At 34.0% G+C, this 17,181-nt stretch overlaps 2 protein-coding genes across 2 annotated transcripts; one reads left to right on the forward strand and one right to left on the reverse strand.

Annotated features, from left to right (window-relative positions):
• Positions 1–838: 838 nt before the first annotated feature.
• Positions 839–4,482, reverse strand: LOC18052421. Its single transcript, XM_006449126.2, has 3 exons — positions 4,388–4,482; positions 2,471–2,725; positions 839–2,373 (listed from the first exon to the last, which is right to left on the reverse strand). Coding segments are annotated over exons 1-3 (1,311 nt in total). The 5' UTR covers positions 4,389–4,482; the 3' UTR covers positions 839–1,318.
• Positions 4,483–11,809: 7,327 nt separating this feature from the next.
• Positions 11,810–14,466, forward strand: LOC18052422 (equilibrative nucleotide transporter 3). The gene is made up of 9 exons (XM_006449128.2): positions 11,810–11,896; positions 11,994–12,098; positions 12,330–12,485; positions 12,577–12,720; positions 12,814–12,919; positions 13,145–13,317; positions 13,441–13,601; positions 13,961–14,219; positions 14,310–14,466. Exons 1-9 carry the CDS (start codon positions 11,855–11,857, stop codon positions 14,421–14,423), a joined length of 1,260 nt encoding a protein of 419 aa, XP_006449191.2. The 5' UTR covers positions 11,810–11,854; the 3' UTR covers positions 14,424–14,466.
• The last annotated feature ends 2,715 nt before the right edge of the window (positions 14,467–17,181 follow it).

Genomic DNA, 17,181 nt, shown 5'->3' on the forward strand with positions numbered 1-17,181 from the left:
TTATAGAGGTTATAATTCTATGAATTATAACAAAAAGTGGTAGTCCATTAATAAATTTAGTAATTATTTTGGAATGGCTCCGCCACTAATCCCACCTCAACCCCATTTAATAATGAAAATGTTCGAATTATTGTTAAAGCTACCCTTTTTAAGATTTAGCGAGATGGGATTGAGGTGAGGTGAAGTATCATTTTTGAAGGAAAGAAGATAGACCCAAGAATTTCAGCAGCAAAGGCGGAAACAATTACATAAGCCTATCAAAGAGTTAGGAAGATACGGACATCTCATATTGATAACTTCAGGATTGAGAAGCAGATAGAGTGGACTCCTCCCCCAGAAGTTGTCTTCAAACTAAATGTTGATGCTGCCATAAGTAGTAAAGATCAAATGGCAGGGATGGGGGTTGTGATAAGAGACTCAAGAGGTAAGGTGGTAGCAGCTGGAATTAAGCAGGCTCAACACAGAGGGAATGTAAGTTTAGCAGAGGCTGAAGCTGTTCAATGGGGTATCCAGGTGGCAAGAGAAGCAGCCTTATCTTCACTGATTATAGAGTCAGATTGTTTAGAGGTGGTGGAACTAGTAAACAACACTAAGGGCAGTAGAACAGAAATCCACTGGACAATTTTAGAAATTCAAAAACAAAGAAAAAGTTTTCAGAATGTTAAAGTGAAATATGTCCCCAGACAATGTAATGCTTGTGCTCATTCTTTGGCCAAATTGGCCTTAGGAAGAAATATTTGTACTATCTGGTTACAAACAATACCAGTAGAGGTTTCAAGTGTAATGGTGTTGTGATATTTCAAGTGTAATGGTGTTGCGATTAATGGAAAGGTTTACTTTCTTATTAAAAAAAAATGCTCCTTTATGCTGGCTCTTTGTTTTTTTCTATGAAATGGAACCTCAACCTATATCCTTATTCAGAAAGAGAACTTGGTAAAAATAAAAACAAACTGATTCAGATTCTTGCAATCACCCATGTTTTAATCTGCTTCGTTATCTTGTTCGACTGTGCATCTGAAACTACTGCTTCAATAATGTACCAACCCTCCGGGAAAGCAACTATGTCCCAGGTCAAACAGAAACCCCGAAAAGAGAGAGAAAGGTTGTCTCCTCCTCAAAAGAGAACATAAAACTGTTCCAGCAAATTCGGTATCCTCTGTACACTTCCATTAAAAATCGTTGGTAGTATAGTCAAACAAAACGCGAACTTAATTGGTAATTACAATACAATCCACTCTCAGCAACAATACAACACAAACAAACCAAAGGCATGACCAAATGGAAATTGCATACAAATGCACAAACACTTCCAACAATTTTAAGACTGGGAGATCCGACCTGGAGTCGCATCAGAACCGCTCTTCCGCAATTCTTCTCCACCGGCAATCATCATTCCCGGGTAACCCGGAACCAAACCTGCATTTCTAACCCCATAGTAAACCTGTTGATTCACTCCGTCGGCTGAAACAACTCTCACCGGCTGATCATATGAATGATCCATTGTCACGACGGGCCTTACCGTCCCACCATACACTTGGCCCGGACCAGGAACTGGCTGATGATACCCAACAGGTATTTGACCACCAGGAGAAACCTGGTATTGTGGAACATATTGTGCCCGAATAGGACCGGCCTGCTGCACGGGAGCATTACCGGTTTGAACCGGACCCGGAACATAATAAACAGGTGTTTTTTGTTGTACGGCAGGACTCGAGTAACGCGTTTCCGAAACATAATGCCACATGGGTTGACCAGAATATCCCGTTTGTTGCACTGCCTGCAGCTCTGAAAAGCCATCGATTTGACCGCTATGTTTTGACTCCAATACTGGAGCGGGGTTATCGGGTTTGGTCTTAACCGGAGGAAGATCCGGCATGGATGGTACAGTAGGTGCTGATGACGTGGAGCAAAACGGCGAAGAAACAACTGGGGCGGGAGAACCCGGATCGGAGACGGATACATTATCATGCAACATGAGGCGGCTTTTGGGTTTGAGTTCACGAGGTTGCGTCTCATCAGAATTTTCCAACCCGAATAGGTAATCCGGCGCTTCGGAAAAAATGGAAGAAGCCTCGGATCGCCCGCGCTCGAGGCCAGAGCCGAGAGCGGCACCGTTGTTGATGGCGTCAAAGAACCAGTGCTCACGATTAGTGGAGGCGTCAAGGAGTGAGCTGATGCTGCTGGCCCGAGATACTGAATCTTCACCTTTAGTGAAGAGAAAAAGACGGAGCCAAGCTGATCTTGTGTTTTGATTCTGTGCTAAGCGGTCGTACTCTTCTATCATGTTCTCCACATCTTCGTCAGTTGTCACCGATATTAACGCATCAAGATCCTCGTTTGGTAGCTGATACTTCACGCTAATATTACTACTACCTGCCGCCACATTAAAAATTAATTGTTAATTAGCTCTATCTTTATTGAAAATTAAAATTATTTATAAATATAAAAGAATTAATCGCTATATATTAACCTGCGAGTTTTGAGAGCTTAGTGAGCAGAGTGGAGAAGGTGGAGGAGCGGTGAACGGCGACGATGCGGGTGTCGCCACCTACATATCGGAGTTGATTATCGTGGGGCCGGGGGAGGATCTTGCCTCCGAAGCTGCACATGAATCGTACACGCGTAAGGTGGAGATCATGCTGGTGTTCAGAGCGCGGGGAAGAGGTGACCGAATCGGTGGTGCCGGATTCCAGCTCCGACGGATGAAGTGAAGTCATTCTCTGCACTAGATTTGAAGTTACCGTTTATATATGTTAATCAATAATAAAAAAGACAGACTGATCAGAAAAAGTTTGAAAAGTCTTTGAAAAAATTAGAGATTGTGGTAACTAGAAAAGGTTGGAATCTCCGCTCCCAATTTGTTAGCTTTTAAATGCAAAACAGGGAGCCTGCAAATTATGTACAAATCCATAGAAGAATAATTGCTTTCTGACTTTTAACGGATGACAAGAGAGGACGTAAAAGGAATGTCTGCTGTGTGCAGGTAAAAATTGTGAAGTGCCTTCTGCATATATATAACTTAGTATTGTAACATTGTTGGTTCGTTTGTGATGAACTGGTATCATCACAGATGCATCCTGACCACATAATAGTTTATCAAATTGATGATGTTGCGGACCCATCAAGTTGCGTGATATTATATATAATTAAAAGATGACTGGGGAATTAAAATATGATATCAGACTGACAAAAATACTCTCAATATTATTTAAAAGAAAAGAAAAGAAAAATCAAATTCACTCAAAACAACGTCACTTTAAATAGGGTTTTATCCATTTTTGTCAGACTTTAATTAAACTTTTCTCTATAATAAGTCGAAAATGACTATATTGTGTGCCCTTGTTTAAAGGGCAGGTAATGCGAATATGCGATATGGGACCATGCAACCTTATGCTGTCAAATGTCAACTGTTTTCAAGTCGGTTTGTAGGACCCCGGCGGTGTTCACTAAATAAATACTGCACTAATCTTGTTCTAGAAAAGGAACTTAAAAGAAAGGTGTTACCAATCACATCATCTTTTTAAAGCAGCCAGAAAATGCAAATTAAACTGCATATTAAAATCACCTTTATCAATTACTCGCTAGTTCAACAGATTAGCTGGTGGGTGTTAGTTAATTCAGTTAGTAAAACTTATAAAAGATTTAAACTTAAATCCCTCACATAAATGAAGATGGAATTGGATTTACATATGGCTTTACTACCAACTCCTTGTTAAATTATGTTATCATTGATCATCATCTTAAGACAGGGAGGCGTATAGTATACCTAATATTGGAGAACCTTATGAAACATATATTCAATTCAATGTGAAAGCAGGAAATTTGATGCAATAATAGTCGGGTAGAAGAAAACAACATTACAAAAAAAGTTGGGTTCCAATACTGAATTTTAGATATATGCCCATCCAATACATATGATAAGACTTAATTTTAATATCATAATTAGACTTGTTATATTGTTGGGTCCAATGATTTCTCTAATAATATATATATATATAAAAGGAGTCACTGTAAACTATGCACAATCTGAACTTCTTGCATGAAAATGAAGATTATATGCATGATTCGATCATTATAGATCTTTTTAAAATGATATGCATAACAAGACCAAATCCAGTTTTCATTCATGCATTTAGTTTACCGTAATTCTTGGGTTCTTCATTACTTTATCCCCTTTTTATTGCGAAGGACTCATATTTGACTAGTCGTAAATTAAAACCACAGAAGAATTGACAGAACATCTGTGTTGGCTAGTAATCCAAAATCGTGGCAATAATAAATATAAGTAACAAAAAATAATGCTTTTTCAGATTCAATTAAAAGCTTCAGCAGATCGAGCTTGTTAATGAAACACTAACTATAACGATCGAGATCAGCATACACTTACTTGTAAGAGACACTTCAAAGATTGCAGCTTTGGATGATTCTCTTCTCAGAACTTGTCCCCTAGGTTTAGCCTAAACGATCGACGGACGATTGAACTTTCACAAAAAGGCAAATTGCGAAATGCTTGCATTAGATTTAGGGACGATCAGCTGATAGCACGGTCCACAAAAGGTGGGGCCAAGTCGGCTTGTCTGATTGTGATCATTTAACGTGGCAGCCAGTCACCCTTTTGTCCTCCACCCTGAGTAATTCTATACCCACTCAGTTGCTTCAATCAGCACTTACGGACCAATCAAAAATAGTTATTGGTGAGCCGGTCCCACCATGATGACTCCGTGCCGCGGCCCATCATATTTTGTTTGAATTGGTGATTTTCAGGTGATGTAAGTTGTCGTTGCCACGCGGCACTTGCCACCGTGAATTTATTCTTCACGTGTTATAAAAATTAACCAAAAAAAGAGAACTGTTCCAAGGTCCAGGCGAATCCCTAAAGTATGATGCGCTCGATTTCAGTAAGTGAGCTACTGCATCATCACGCAATTACTATATTAAACGGCGAAATTATTGTATAGCCTACGTGGCATTCACACGTCCGTTTTCTTTTTCTTTTCTTTTCTTTTTAAATTCTTTTATAAATAAAAGAACGATATAATAAATCATAGCCGGTGATTAAATTTTATAAAGTAGCTTTGAAAGCATAATAGTGATACGTTTATAGAAAGTAGCACAAAAAATAATACACTATAAATGTAAAATAATAAAAACTTATTACAAAATTAGAAATGTTCAGTATACGACAACTTTTGTATCTTTTTTATTAAATTTTATGTTATTTTTTGGTACATATAATATTACTCTTATGAGTATCATAATTGGATCCTAAATCATGATATATATATGTATATTTCAATTTATTTCAATCTCAATCAGTTTCTTATTATAAAAATCACCATTAAAAGGAAAACTCCAGTACATCCTAAAAGAAATTATGATACTTCGATAATATTAGAAGCTGTAGTTATATCTATATTATATTTTTTAAAATGAAAAATAAAAAATTGTATAATGTTGTCATGCAAAAATTTTAAATAAGAAAAAAAAACAATAATAAAAAGAGTGGACTCGTTCTATCTTGAAGCCCTTAACCCAGTGGCCGCTCAAGGTTCTCAATCGGCAGGCCAACTTTTCCAACAAAATAATTAATTTGATTTCTTCGTAAACATATATAAACAAATAATTTAATTTTTCTGTTTGTCTATAGAATAGATATCGGCTCATAATCAATTAATAAAAGAAAAAAGAATAGCTATCGGATATTTGTCAATTAAAAAAATGAAATATGCATTAATGAAATGATTCTTTTGGCTCGATTTTTTTTCCCTTCATTCTCCCCAACGTTAACCAATTTGTCACCTATTGAAAAAAGTTTTTTTTTCTTTTAATCCAAAAGAATTCCTCAAATCTTTGACCGTTAACCAAGTTGTAAACTATTGAAAAAAGTATTTTCTTTTAATCCGAAAGGATTCCCTTAAATCTTTGACTATTCCTTTATTTTAATTTTCTTATAATTTTTAAACTTCAAGTTGCCTTTTTATTACTTTATGAATTTGAACCTGGGAACAACATAAAGTTGAAATCACTCTTGCCCACTTGATCACAGACCGATTCTAATTGTACCGACTGCAAAAAATAAATCTTAGCGATAATATTTATTAATTTAATAAAAATTTTATATTTTAATTACTCGTGTCATCTTAATATGTGCACTATTCTTTTGATCAAGATTCGTGACTGAATTTTAAAAATTATTATGTATATATTAAAAGGGGACTGGATTAGGCGCTATTTGTTCACACACAATTATTTACACATGTTTATAATCATTAGATTACGTTTCATCCAGTTGTGAAAATTAAAACTAAATTATATTTTCGAGGAACTATTTAGTAAAATAGTGGACCCCATTAATTATAACTAATTTTTTCTTTTCTCCTTCCTCCCTCCGACTTCTTTGCTTCTCTCTCTTCCAGGAATGTTTTTATTTTGTTTCTAATTATGTCTTCTTGAGATTAGATTAATTTTTAAGAGAGCTAAATGAATCTTTTTAAGATAATTTATAGTGTTAAAAGGACTCCACACAGAAAATTCTTATATATTTCAACAATATTAAGTATCATATCATGATTTAAACTCGAATCAAACTTTTTTTTCCAAATTTATTTTTCAGGAAATGAGTAATTGAATAAAATCTTCTGAAAACTAGAAGAAATCCATTGGCAGAAACACATAAGAGGAGCAAAACTATCAATGTCCGCAAGTAATTCTTGCTTCAATTCTGAATGCCTTACTCTTGTAGACAAGCTGCCTTGTTTTGATGTTTCGTGCTTTAGAATTTGTAGGGAGAATGGAACAAAGAGATTAAAAATCATAAGGAGGTAGAAGAGACAAAATAGAGATAATTGATTATTAATTAAGATTTAATCTATTTTATTGAACACAAAAAACAAAGTAAACCCTTTCAAAAAATCGAGAGAGGCAGGGGAGGGAACAATTAAATATTACTATTGGCTTCACTATTTTATCAATTAATTATTCAAAAAAATATAATTAAGTTTGTTTTAACCTTGACCATTAGATGAAACGTAATCTAACAGTTACAAATGTATGTAAATAATTTTGAATAAAAAGAGAGGCTCTCAATCTTGTCCCTTCAAAAAAATATTAATAGATGCTAGAACATCTAACTTAAAAATTAATGTAAGTGCATTGTACATATACAAAAAAATGATGTATGTACTTGTCAAATTTAATTTCGTGAAAGATAAAATATCACAAATGCTTAAAGTACATAGAACATAAACTCTATAAATACATCGGTCATTATTTTTTTTTTTATGGGGTCATTAGTTTTATTTTTAGTCTCAAATCATTCTATGCATATTTTAGAAAAAGAGTTGAATTGAGAAAATTGAAGATGTCAAGAAAGAAAAAATTCCTTAATATTATGAATTTTATATATTATTTATTATTAAATTTTTTTTTTGTATTCAACTAATTGTTAATTTTTATGTTCATTGGACCCTAAAGGTTTCGAAGAAATATTATATTACGTATTTAATGAAATTATTAATTTAGTACATTAGTCTAAATCGACATCAAAATATTTTATTATTTAATCAAAGTTATTTATTTATCAAACATTCATTCATTTATTAAAGTTTTAATGTTCTTATTTTTTCTCAGAGAAACAAACTTATGTGTATTTGATGTTGAAACATATGTCCTTAAAATATCATAATGCCAAGTTGGGAGGGATTAAAAGGGATATTTATGGTCATGACTCATTTAATTGGTCGGACATTCAAGTCCTTTTCAAGACAAAGACTCATAATGGGGGCAGCTAAAGTTATATAGATTAAATAAATAATTAATAAAAAATTGACTTAAAATTATAACTTAATTTTGATCTATTGGATTTTATCTTTTGGATTTATTCTATTTAATGATAAATAAATTGATGAAAGATGAGTTAGATACCTTACTCGTTCACGCTATAATTACATCATTAGATTGAATGCATCCATTGAAAGCAACCTAGCGTCTCAACTCTTTTGAGAATCTTTCTTTTCTTGTACATATTTGGCCCGTTGCCTGTTATTATATATCCTGATACTGCAACTTTTCATTTTAATTTAATTTTTAGTCCCACAAATAAGTTTCACATTTCATAGATTCACAATACCGTTATTTGAACCCATTAATTTCTTCTTTAAACCAACCTGAAAAAATATATTTGTTATTAGATCTTTATTTTTTAAAATTATAAATTTATTCCTTTTCCAATCCCATCGTAACAAAATTCTCTCTCTACCATGGGTGATTCCAAAGAGAACTCTCTTACTTTCGATAGAAATCAAAATGAGATATTTGTTAATTTATATTGTTACCTTTAGAGAGAAATTAGGAGGTGCTATTTTTTCTTTCTTAAATTCAGACCAAAAAAATTTATTTATTTTTTATGGTATGTGAAGATTGCATGTAGATGGTGGGTTTTGTTTTTCTTTATTCTTGATAGATTATACCAATATCTATTTGAATTTTGAGCACTTTGTCTTATCTTTCAAAATTATTTGCAAACTACCACTAAACAGAAATGTCAAAATTGGTGAGAAACTGAAGGAATGAGAGAAAAATAAAATAAGGTTAGTTAGAGAAAGAAAACATATGGTTAGTTAGGTGATTTCATTAATTAAAAAATTAATAATAATAAAAGATTAATTGAAAAGGATATGTAAAAAGAAAATTAATAGGTTTATATAGCCCACATATAATAATATTACCATAAATTTAAACCTTAGTTGTTTTGGGTGCTTGGGTGTACGTTTTGCACTCATGGTATCTCAAATTTTGAGTAACAATTATTGCCTTAATAATAGGGGCAATGATATGTATTTAGTGTGTGAGAATGCTTATTCCGATCTAAACATTTTAAAGATAACAATCTTGTAACAAATGAGAACTCACCTCTTTATTATTTTCAATTTCGAATTTCAACAACATAATAGTAAATTCGAAAGCAAACCCATTGATATATAGCTAGTGCACATTTTTTTTCCTCCCTTTTGAGCTACATCTGAAATTTACTGGGAATTTAGATACATCAATTTTAGTGCACCCTAAAAACATGTCGAGCAATAACCAGTTTAAAAATTCATTACTACAATTATTGGCGAAAAACCTACCCTTATACAAGAGAAGTTACCTTATAAGGGCTTGGACTCATTTCCTTAACATTCTAACATTGGGCTTCATCTAAAATGTTCAAGTCTGGCCCGAAAGTTTGATAAAAAAAAAAAAAGGTTTTAAAATATGATTTTTTTAATTAAAATACATATTTTAATGTTTATTTAACCCACCCATAATTTATATGAGCCCAAATTTTAAAGCTTAATATAATAAAAACAAAATTTTATAAACTATAAATTTGTGAAGACAATGAATTTTTTTTAAAATGTAAAATAGAAAATTCATGCTTTTAGGTCTGGCCCAAAAAGAGCCGAACATTTCAAAAGTTGAATTTTATTATTTTAATATCTTGAATTCATCGTATTTATATAATGTTTGAGTTTAAGGTTCACTTAATTATTTATCTTTTTACCATTGGATGATTTGGTTGCGGACTTGATTCCTTGGAATTTCTTGAAAACAACGAAGCATGCGTATTGAGGCTTTTGTCTTCTCTCTTGAAAAGCAAATAAGCATGCAAATACTGCTTAAAATCTTGGTGAAGAAAGTCATTAAGTTTATCGGAGGGTGATAGAGCCAACCAAATAATAATAATAAATAAATAAATAAATAAAACCAGGTTGGCATGATCATATCTCGCTGCAATAGTAGTAAGGCAGCGGCAAGATTCTGGTTGGGAACAAAACAAGAGAAATGAAGTATTTATTGGGCGAGGTGGAATAGGAGGAGCCAAACCAAAACAAGAAGTGGAAAAGGATTCAGAGATTTTTAAAGCTTCAACTAAGCTCTTATAGTTAAGCCAGGATAGAGAATCATACAGTTTCCAACCTCATTGGTGGCAAGAGTCTTGAAAGCTAGATACTTGAAACATTCAGGGCTTTTGGATGCATGCATGGGATCAAAACTTTCTTTCATTTGGAGGAGTATTTTGTGGGGAAGGCAAGTGATTTACAAATGATCCAGGTGGAAAATTAGGAGTGGTCAGAATGTCCAGGTGTACAAGAGTAATTGGATACCCAAACCTTTTAACTTTTAAACAATTTCAGCCCCAACAATAGCGATAGAAACTACTGTTACGGGGCTAATTTGATGTCGATCAACGCTGGAAGGAAGCTTTGATTTGTGAACATTTCAAAAATAGAAGATGCAGACGCCATTATGCAAATCTCATCCCCAAGAAGACCATGCAAATCCCATCCCTAAGAAGACCATGCAAATCCCATCCCTAAGAAGACCAAATGAGGATCAATTGATGTGTTATTATGATAAAAGATGTTAATACTCAGTAAAGAGTGACTACCAGGTGGCTTTGACGCCGAAGTACCCTGATCATCCAAGCAGTTCTGCTCATAATCCAAACCAGTGGAGTGTCATTTGGAAGCTTGCTTTACCAAAAGAAGGTGAAAATATTTCTTTGGAGAGTTGCCAAAGACTTACTTCCCATTGTAGAAAATCTTTTGGGAAAAAAACAAATACTGGAAGAGCCTAGTTGTTTGCTGTAGTAAAACGAAGAGCATATCTTATGCTCTGTTGGAATGTAGAATGTCAAGGAAAATTTGGCAAAACTCTCTACTGGAAGCTGATTTTCACGACGAGAATATTCAGGATATAGTCAGTTTGCTGTATTTTTGGCCTCAGCAGCGGACTGAGCTAGATGGAGAGTTAGTTGTAGCTTTTTTTTGGGTTATTTGGAATGCAAGAGATAGATGTTGTTCTAGGGAAAAAAAAGAAAACCCTACCATATTAATGCTGAGAAGCAAAAAACAGTGGTGCCCCCTTCTAATGGCTGGCTAAAATGTGAATGTTGTTGTTGGTGCTGGAAAACAAGTAGCGGGTTCGACAGTTATGGTTACAGACTCCGATAGCAATTGTATAGTTGCTGTTGTCACAGCAACTAAATATTTTGGTAATATTGTAATGGCTGAAGCTACTGCCCTGCAGTGGGGACTGCAAGTTGCCTTGAACATTGTTGGGGGGATGGATTCTGTGGTTTCAGAATTTGACTCCAGAAAGTAGTGAACTTGTTAATAATAGAAAAGGTAGCATGACAAAAATATTTTAGGTGATCTCAGAAATTCTGGGAACCAAAAAGAATTTTTAAAATTTCAAAGCTTAGGACACTCCTAAATTATGTAATGATATAGCTTACTCAATAGCTAAACTAGCACTCAAAGGATGGTAACTATTATATGGTCGGATGAATTTTCCAACACACGTACGTTATGTTCTTATTTTCAAGTTGATATATCGTGAGGTTTATTTTCATTGTTCAGCATAAACTAAGGTATTCGCTTTCTCAAGTTCGGTTTTTTAGTCTTGTAATTAGTTATAAAATATTTGTCTTTCTCATATTTCTGAATTCACAAATTGCATTCTTTTTTTAATGCACAGAATACCTTGACTATAACGTAATCATGATAACTTTTTAATTGTGCTCTTTTTGCATTACCTATTTCATAGACCAATATCTTAAGGCCGGAGTTACGTATAACGTAACTTAGCACACACACAGCAACAGTAGCAGGCTCCACCAATAGTTACTGTTACTGTGTGTGGGTGTATGTTACGTTAAATGTAACATTAGGGGATCCTATATCGTAATCTTTATCTGTTTGTGATAATATCAACCCCATGTAAGGAGTCAAACTTTTAGATTGCTTAAATTAAAGTTTATATTGTTTCTGTTGTAAGCGTTAATCAATAGATTTTAGAGGGAGCAGTCATGACTCTTGCTGTTGAAACTGAAACCCCACTAAGGCTTGAGGTTAGTACTTGATCTTTCTTTCGTTGATTCATACTATAAGTTGCTTCAAAATTAGTTATGTTAAATTTGATATTCACTTGATTCCTGTAATCACCAGGGGAAGTACAAAGCTATGGCAGTCTGTTGGGTTCTCGGGATCGGCTCCCTTATCTCTTGGAGCAGTATGCTGATAATAGGAGATTACTACAATAACTTGTTCAAGGTAGGTGGGTAGCTGATGTTTCATTATCACATCTTCCTTTAATTGCTGCTTTTGAAAATCAGTGTTAAGTTACTTTATAAGCGGGAAAGAGGGCAATTGTTATTATTATTATTATTTTTAATAATTGATTTGATTAGGAATTGGATATTTAGCCTGCTTAGAAAATCAAATTATAGAACTATTTATGAGCATTAGGTGCCTAGTTTAATGATGTTTTCATTTCTTTTGCAGAAATATCATCCAACAAGGGCGCTTACCCTTGTTTATCAACCATTTGCGCTTGGAACAATGGCAATACTTGCATACAATGAATCAAAGATCGATACCAGAAAGAGAAACATTACTGGTTACATTATTTTCTTTGCAAGTACTTTGGCACTCCTACTTGTAAGTAGTGTGATGCTTTTTTCTGCACTGTATCTTGATTATAAATTGCTTCCAGCAAATTTATGTCTGATTTGCTACTGCTTTCTGACAGTTGGATTTAGCCACATCTGGAGAAGGAGGACTTGGACCTTTTCTTGGTGTATGTGTGTTTGTTGCTTTGTTTGGAGTCGCAGATGCCCATGTTCGAGGTGGTATTGTTGGGGACTTGTCCTTCATGTACCCTGAATTCATGCAGGTTGATATTTCTAATTTGCTTTGACAGTTGTTTCTAATCTATTTTTGAAAAGAGAATTTATTTCTTACTACATGTTGGCATTCTGTTCTGCAGTCTTTCTTTGCTGGTTTGGCTGCATCAGGTGCTCTAACCTCTGGTTTGAGGTTACTAACAAAGGCTGCCTTTGAAAAGTCTCATGATGGTCTTCGCAAGGGAGTTAGTACGTTTCTTTTCTCGTCAATAGACAAAATTTGGTTTGTGTTTCTATTTTTCAACTGTAAACTTGTTTTTTCACTCAGTAGTCACTACGTCTCTCGAACAGCCCGTAAATGTTGATTTTTCTCATACTCTGGTGCTTAAAATGAAAAGTGAGCGAACAGTCATCTATAGGTTACCACATACCAGAAGCTATATTAATGAGAGTTTTTTTTTGTGTTTTTTGCAGTGTTATTCCTGGCAATATGTACATCGTTTGAGTTTCTATGTATTCTCCTATATGCATTTTTCTTCCCAAAACTCCCAATAGTCAAGTACTTTCGCTCAAAGGCTGCTTCAGAAGGATCAAAAACTGTTTCAGCTGATCTTGCAGCTGCTGGCATCCAAACAAAAGCAGTCCAGGTATTATTTTATCTTACTTCGACTTATAGGCTCCTTGTTTGAGAATGTTTTTTGCAATGCCAATCTTGTTTGAGAATCTTTTTTGCAATTCCAATTCTCCTAATAACTTTGGCAGTTCTGCAGGCTGAAGATGAAGCCAAACAATATGAACGGTTGAGCAATAAGCAACTATTCATCCAGAATTTTGATTATGCTCTCGACCTGTTTCTGATTTACGTGCTGACTTTGTCCATTTTTCCGGGATTCTTATATGAAAATACTGGACAGCACCGGTTGGGTGAATGGTAAGTGCTGTTCTATGGCAAAAGAAAATTTGGATTGCATCTTGTATCTTAGTCGTGGTCATATGCTGAATGCATATACTTTGTTTGTCTTAGAATTGAAGGGAATATGCTTTGAAGGAGTATTATTTTTGTCCCTATAATATTCATTGCTGGAATTTGAATATCTTGCCTCCATGTTTAGCTAGTTTTCTGAGAACTTGTGTAGTATTCATGTTCACTGAAACTGAAAAATTAATCAGCGTACCATTAATTGACAATTGAAATTGGAAAGTTTGACTCTTGACTAAACTTTTGAACTAAACACATTTTAGCATATTGATAGCCCTTGCAGATTTTTTATATGGCTGGCGATCTTTCAGGTATTCGCTTGTTCTGATAGCATCATACAACGTGTGGGATCTAATAGCAAGATACATTCCCCTCGTGAAATGCGTGAAATTGGAATCCAGAAAGGGCCTTATGATCACTATTCTCTGTCGTTTCTTACTCGTCCCTGCATTTTACTTCACTGCTAAATATGGTGATCAGGGATGGATGATCTTTCTCACTTCCTTCTTGGGATTAACAAATGGTTACCTGACAGTATGTGTTATGACAGTAGCACCCAAAGGTTACAAGGTTAGTTGGCACCATACTTCGTCATTATTTTGCGATAACGCTCGATTTTCATCTTTTCCTAACCAAATGATTGGGTTTTCCGTTTTGTAGGGACCTGAGCAAAATGCCCTGGGTAACATACTTGTGTTATTTCTCCTGGGCGGCTTATTTGCCGGGGTTGCTCTTGACTGGCTGTGGCTCATTGGTAAGAAAGACGGCTTTTAACGATGAGAGCAAAATTTCTCTTGTTGCTGATGAAGAAAGTTAAGTACGAATACATTCAGAATAAGATGTAAGAGGAAATGATTGTACAGTTTCGCACAAATCCAGGAAGAATAGCACTTACCAGGGGAACAGACCATGAGCAATTTAAAGAAAGACTTCATTCATTGGGGTCACTAACAAAGTTGGCATCCTGCAGACTAGTTTCCACAGCAGTTCCTATGAATGAATGTTTAACTATGTTGGACTTTCAAAATTAATGCCAGTTGAATTTGAATGTAATTGATCTTTGCAAAACAATTGATCTGCTTTCTTCATTCTTTCTCAATTGCTTAATAGAATATGGGCTTTGCGACAGTTGGCCGGTATCAAATTCAGCAGCAATTGAATTTTCGCCGGCAAATTTCGAAGCAATCGTTTATTAGGCTATATTTGCCACGTGGCAATCAAAATTATTGAACCCCCAGCATTCAAGTATAAACTACCAACATAAATTTTTCTTATTCCTACAGTTAGAGTTTAACGGTCAACAATTGTTCAAACATGTCCACTCTTTCTTGTCACACAACCCTTCTTCCCCTTACAAAACCTATGCGCTCAAGCTTCTCCTTAAGAAAACAGAAACATAATATGTACAAAATCGTGTTCACCAGCAAACGTTTTGAGAGTTCTTGAAGTAACAATCTCTCAGGCCATCTTCGTTATCTGGGAATCAAATTGTTGCCTTGTTGCTGAAATATTCTGAATGTGCCTTGCTTTTCCTCGACTCCCTTTTTATTGATAAAACATTACGTGAAGAAATAACTCTTTATTGGTATCTTTAAAAAGAGATGGTTTAAATTCATTCTTTGACATTAAAAATGTCATCACAATCCACATTGCCTTTGAAGGTTTTCTCATCCTGTTTGCTTCCCTGAGTTTTGAATCCTCTGCATGGTAATGGCATCAACAGGTTTTAGTGCTCATAGATGTTTTAGAAAACAGTTTGTGTTCTTATATTATTAAATTTCTCAACATAAGTTGATATGAAATTGAATCTTTTATGTGTAAATTCTATCTATAAACCTCTCCAACTGTAAATATTTCTCTTCCGGAGAAATTTCAATAATCACATCCTGAAAATATTGCATACATGGTTTCATTTCCTTGGTTTTCTTTGACGTTTGATTTCTTGTCTTTAAGTTTTAAATATTGTTTAACAAAAAATTTCTAAAAATGATGTTATCATCCTTTACTAACTTTCCAAGGTGCCAAAGAATTGTAAATAGACCAATTCTAAAATTGGTCAGGTATTGGCACAAAGAACCAATTCCTGTATAATGGGAAAAACCTGATATTGGCTGGACTAAATTAAACTTTGATGGATCCTGCAAAGGCAGAACCGGTAAATCCAGCATTGGAGGGATCTTCAGAGGCCACAAGGCTGAATTCTTACTGGGTTATGCGGAATCCATAGGAAGAACAACTAGCACCATTGCTGAACTATCTGCACTAAGAAGAGGCCTCGAGTTGGTAATCGAAAATGGATGGAGTGATGTATGGCTCGAAGGTGATGCCAAATCATTGGTTGATATAATTGTGCAAAGAAGGCACGTTACAATACTAACAATATCTATTTGAATTTTGAGCAGTTTGTCTTATCTTTCAAAATTATTTGCAAACTACCACTAAAAAGAAATGTCAAAATTGGTGAGAAAGTGAAGGAATGAGAGAAAAATTAAATAAGGTTAGTTAGAGAAAGAAAACATATGGTTGGTTAGGTGATTTCCTTAATTAAAAAAATTATTAATAATAAAAGATTAATTGAAAAGAATATGTAGAAAGAAAATTAATAGGTTCACATAGCCCACCTATAATAATATTACCATAAATTTAAACCTTAGTTGTTTTGGGTGCTTGGGTGTACGTTTTGCACTCATGGTATCTCAAATTTTGAGTAACAATTATTGCCTTAATAATAGGGGCAACATATGTATTTAATGTGTGAGAATGCTTATTTCAATCTAACCGTTTTAAAGATAACAATCCGGTAACAAATGATTATAAAAAAAAAAATTCTTGTAACAAATGAGAACTCACCTCTTTATTATTTTCAATTTTGAGTTTTAACACATAATAGTAAATTCGAAAGCAAACCCATTGATACATAGTTAGTGCACTTTTTTTTTCCTCCCTTTTGAGTTACATCTGAAATTTACTGGGAATTTAGATACATCAATTTTAGTACACCCTAAAAACATGTCGAGCAATAACCAATTTAAAAATTCATTACTACAATTATTAGCGAAAAACCTACCCTTATACAAGAGAAATTACCTTATAAGGGCTTGGACTCATTTCCTTAACATTCTAACATTGGGCTTTATCTAAAATGTTCAAGTCTGGCCCGAAAGTTTGATAAATAAATAAAAAAAAATTAAAATATAAATTTTTAAATAAAAATACATATTTTAATGTTTATTTAACCCACCCATAACATATATGAGCCTAAATTTTAAAGCTTAATATAATAAAAACAAAAATTTATAAACTATAAAATTGTGAATACAATGAATATTTTTTTAAAATGTAAAATAGAAAATTCATGCTCTGAGCTGAACATTTCAAAAGTTGAATTTTATTATTTTAATATCTTGAGTTCATCATATTTATATAATGTTTGAGTTTAAGGTTCACTTTATTATTTATCTTTTTACCATTGGATGATTTTGTTGGGGACTTTATTCCTTGGAATTTCTTGAAAACAAAGAAGCATGCGTAT

The sequence above is a fragment of the Citrus clementina genome, unplaced genomic scaffold (assembly GCF_000493195.1).
Source record: "Citrus clementina cultivar Clemenules unplaced genomic scaffold, Citrus_clementina_v1.0 scaffold_2, whole genome shotgun sequence".
NCBI lineage: Eukaryota > Viridiplantae > Streptophyta > Magnoliopsida > Sapindales > Rutaceae > Citrus > Citrus x clementina.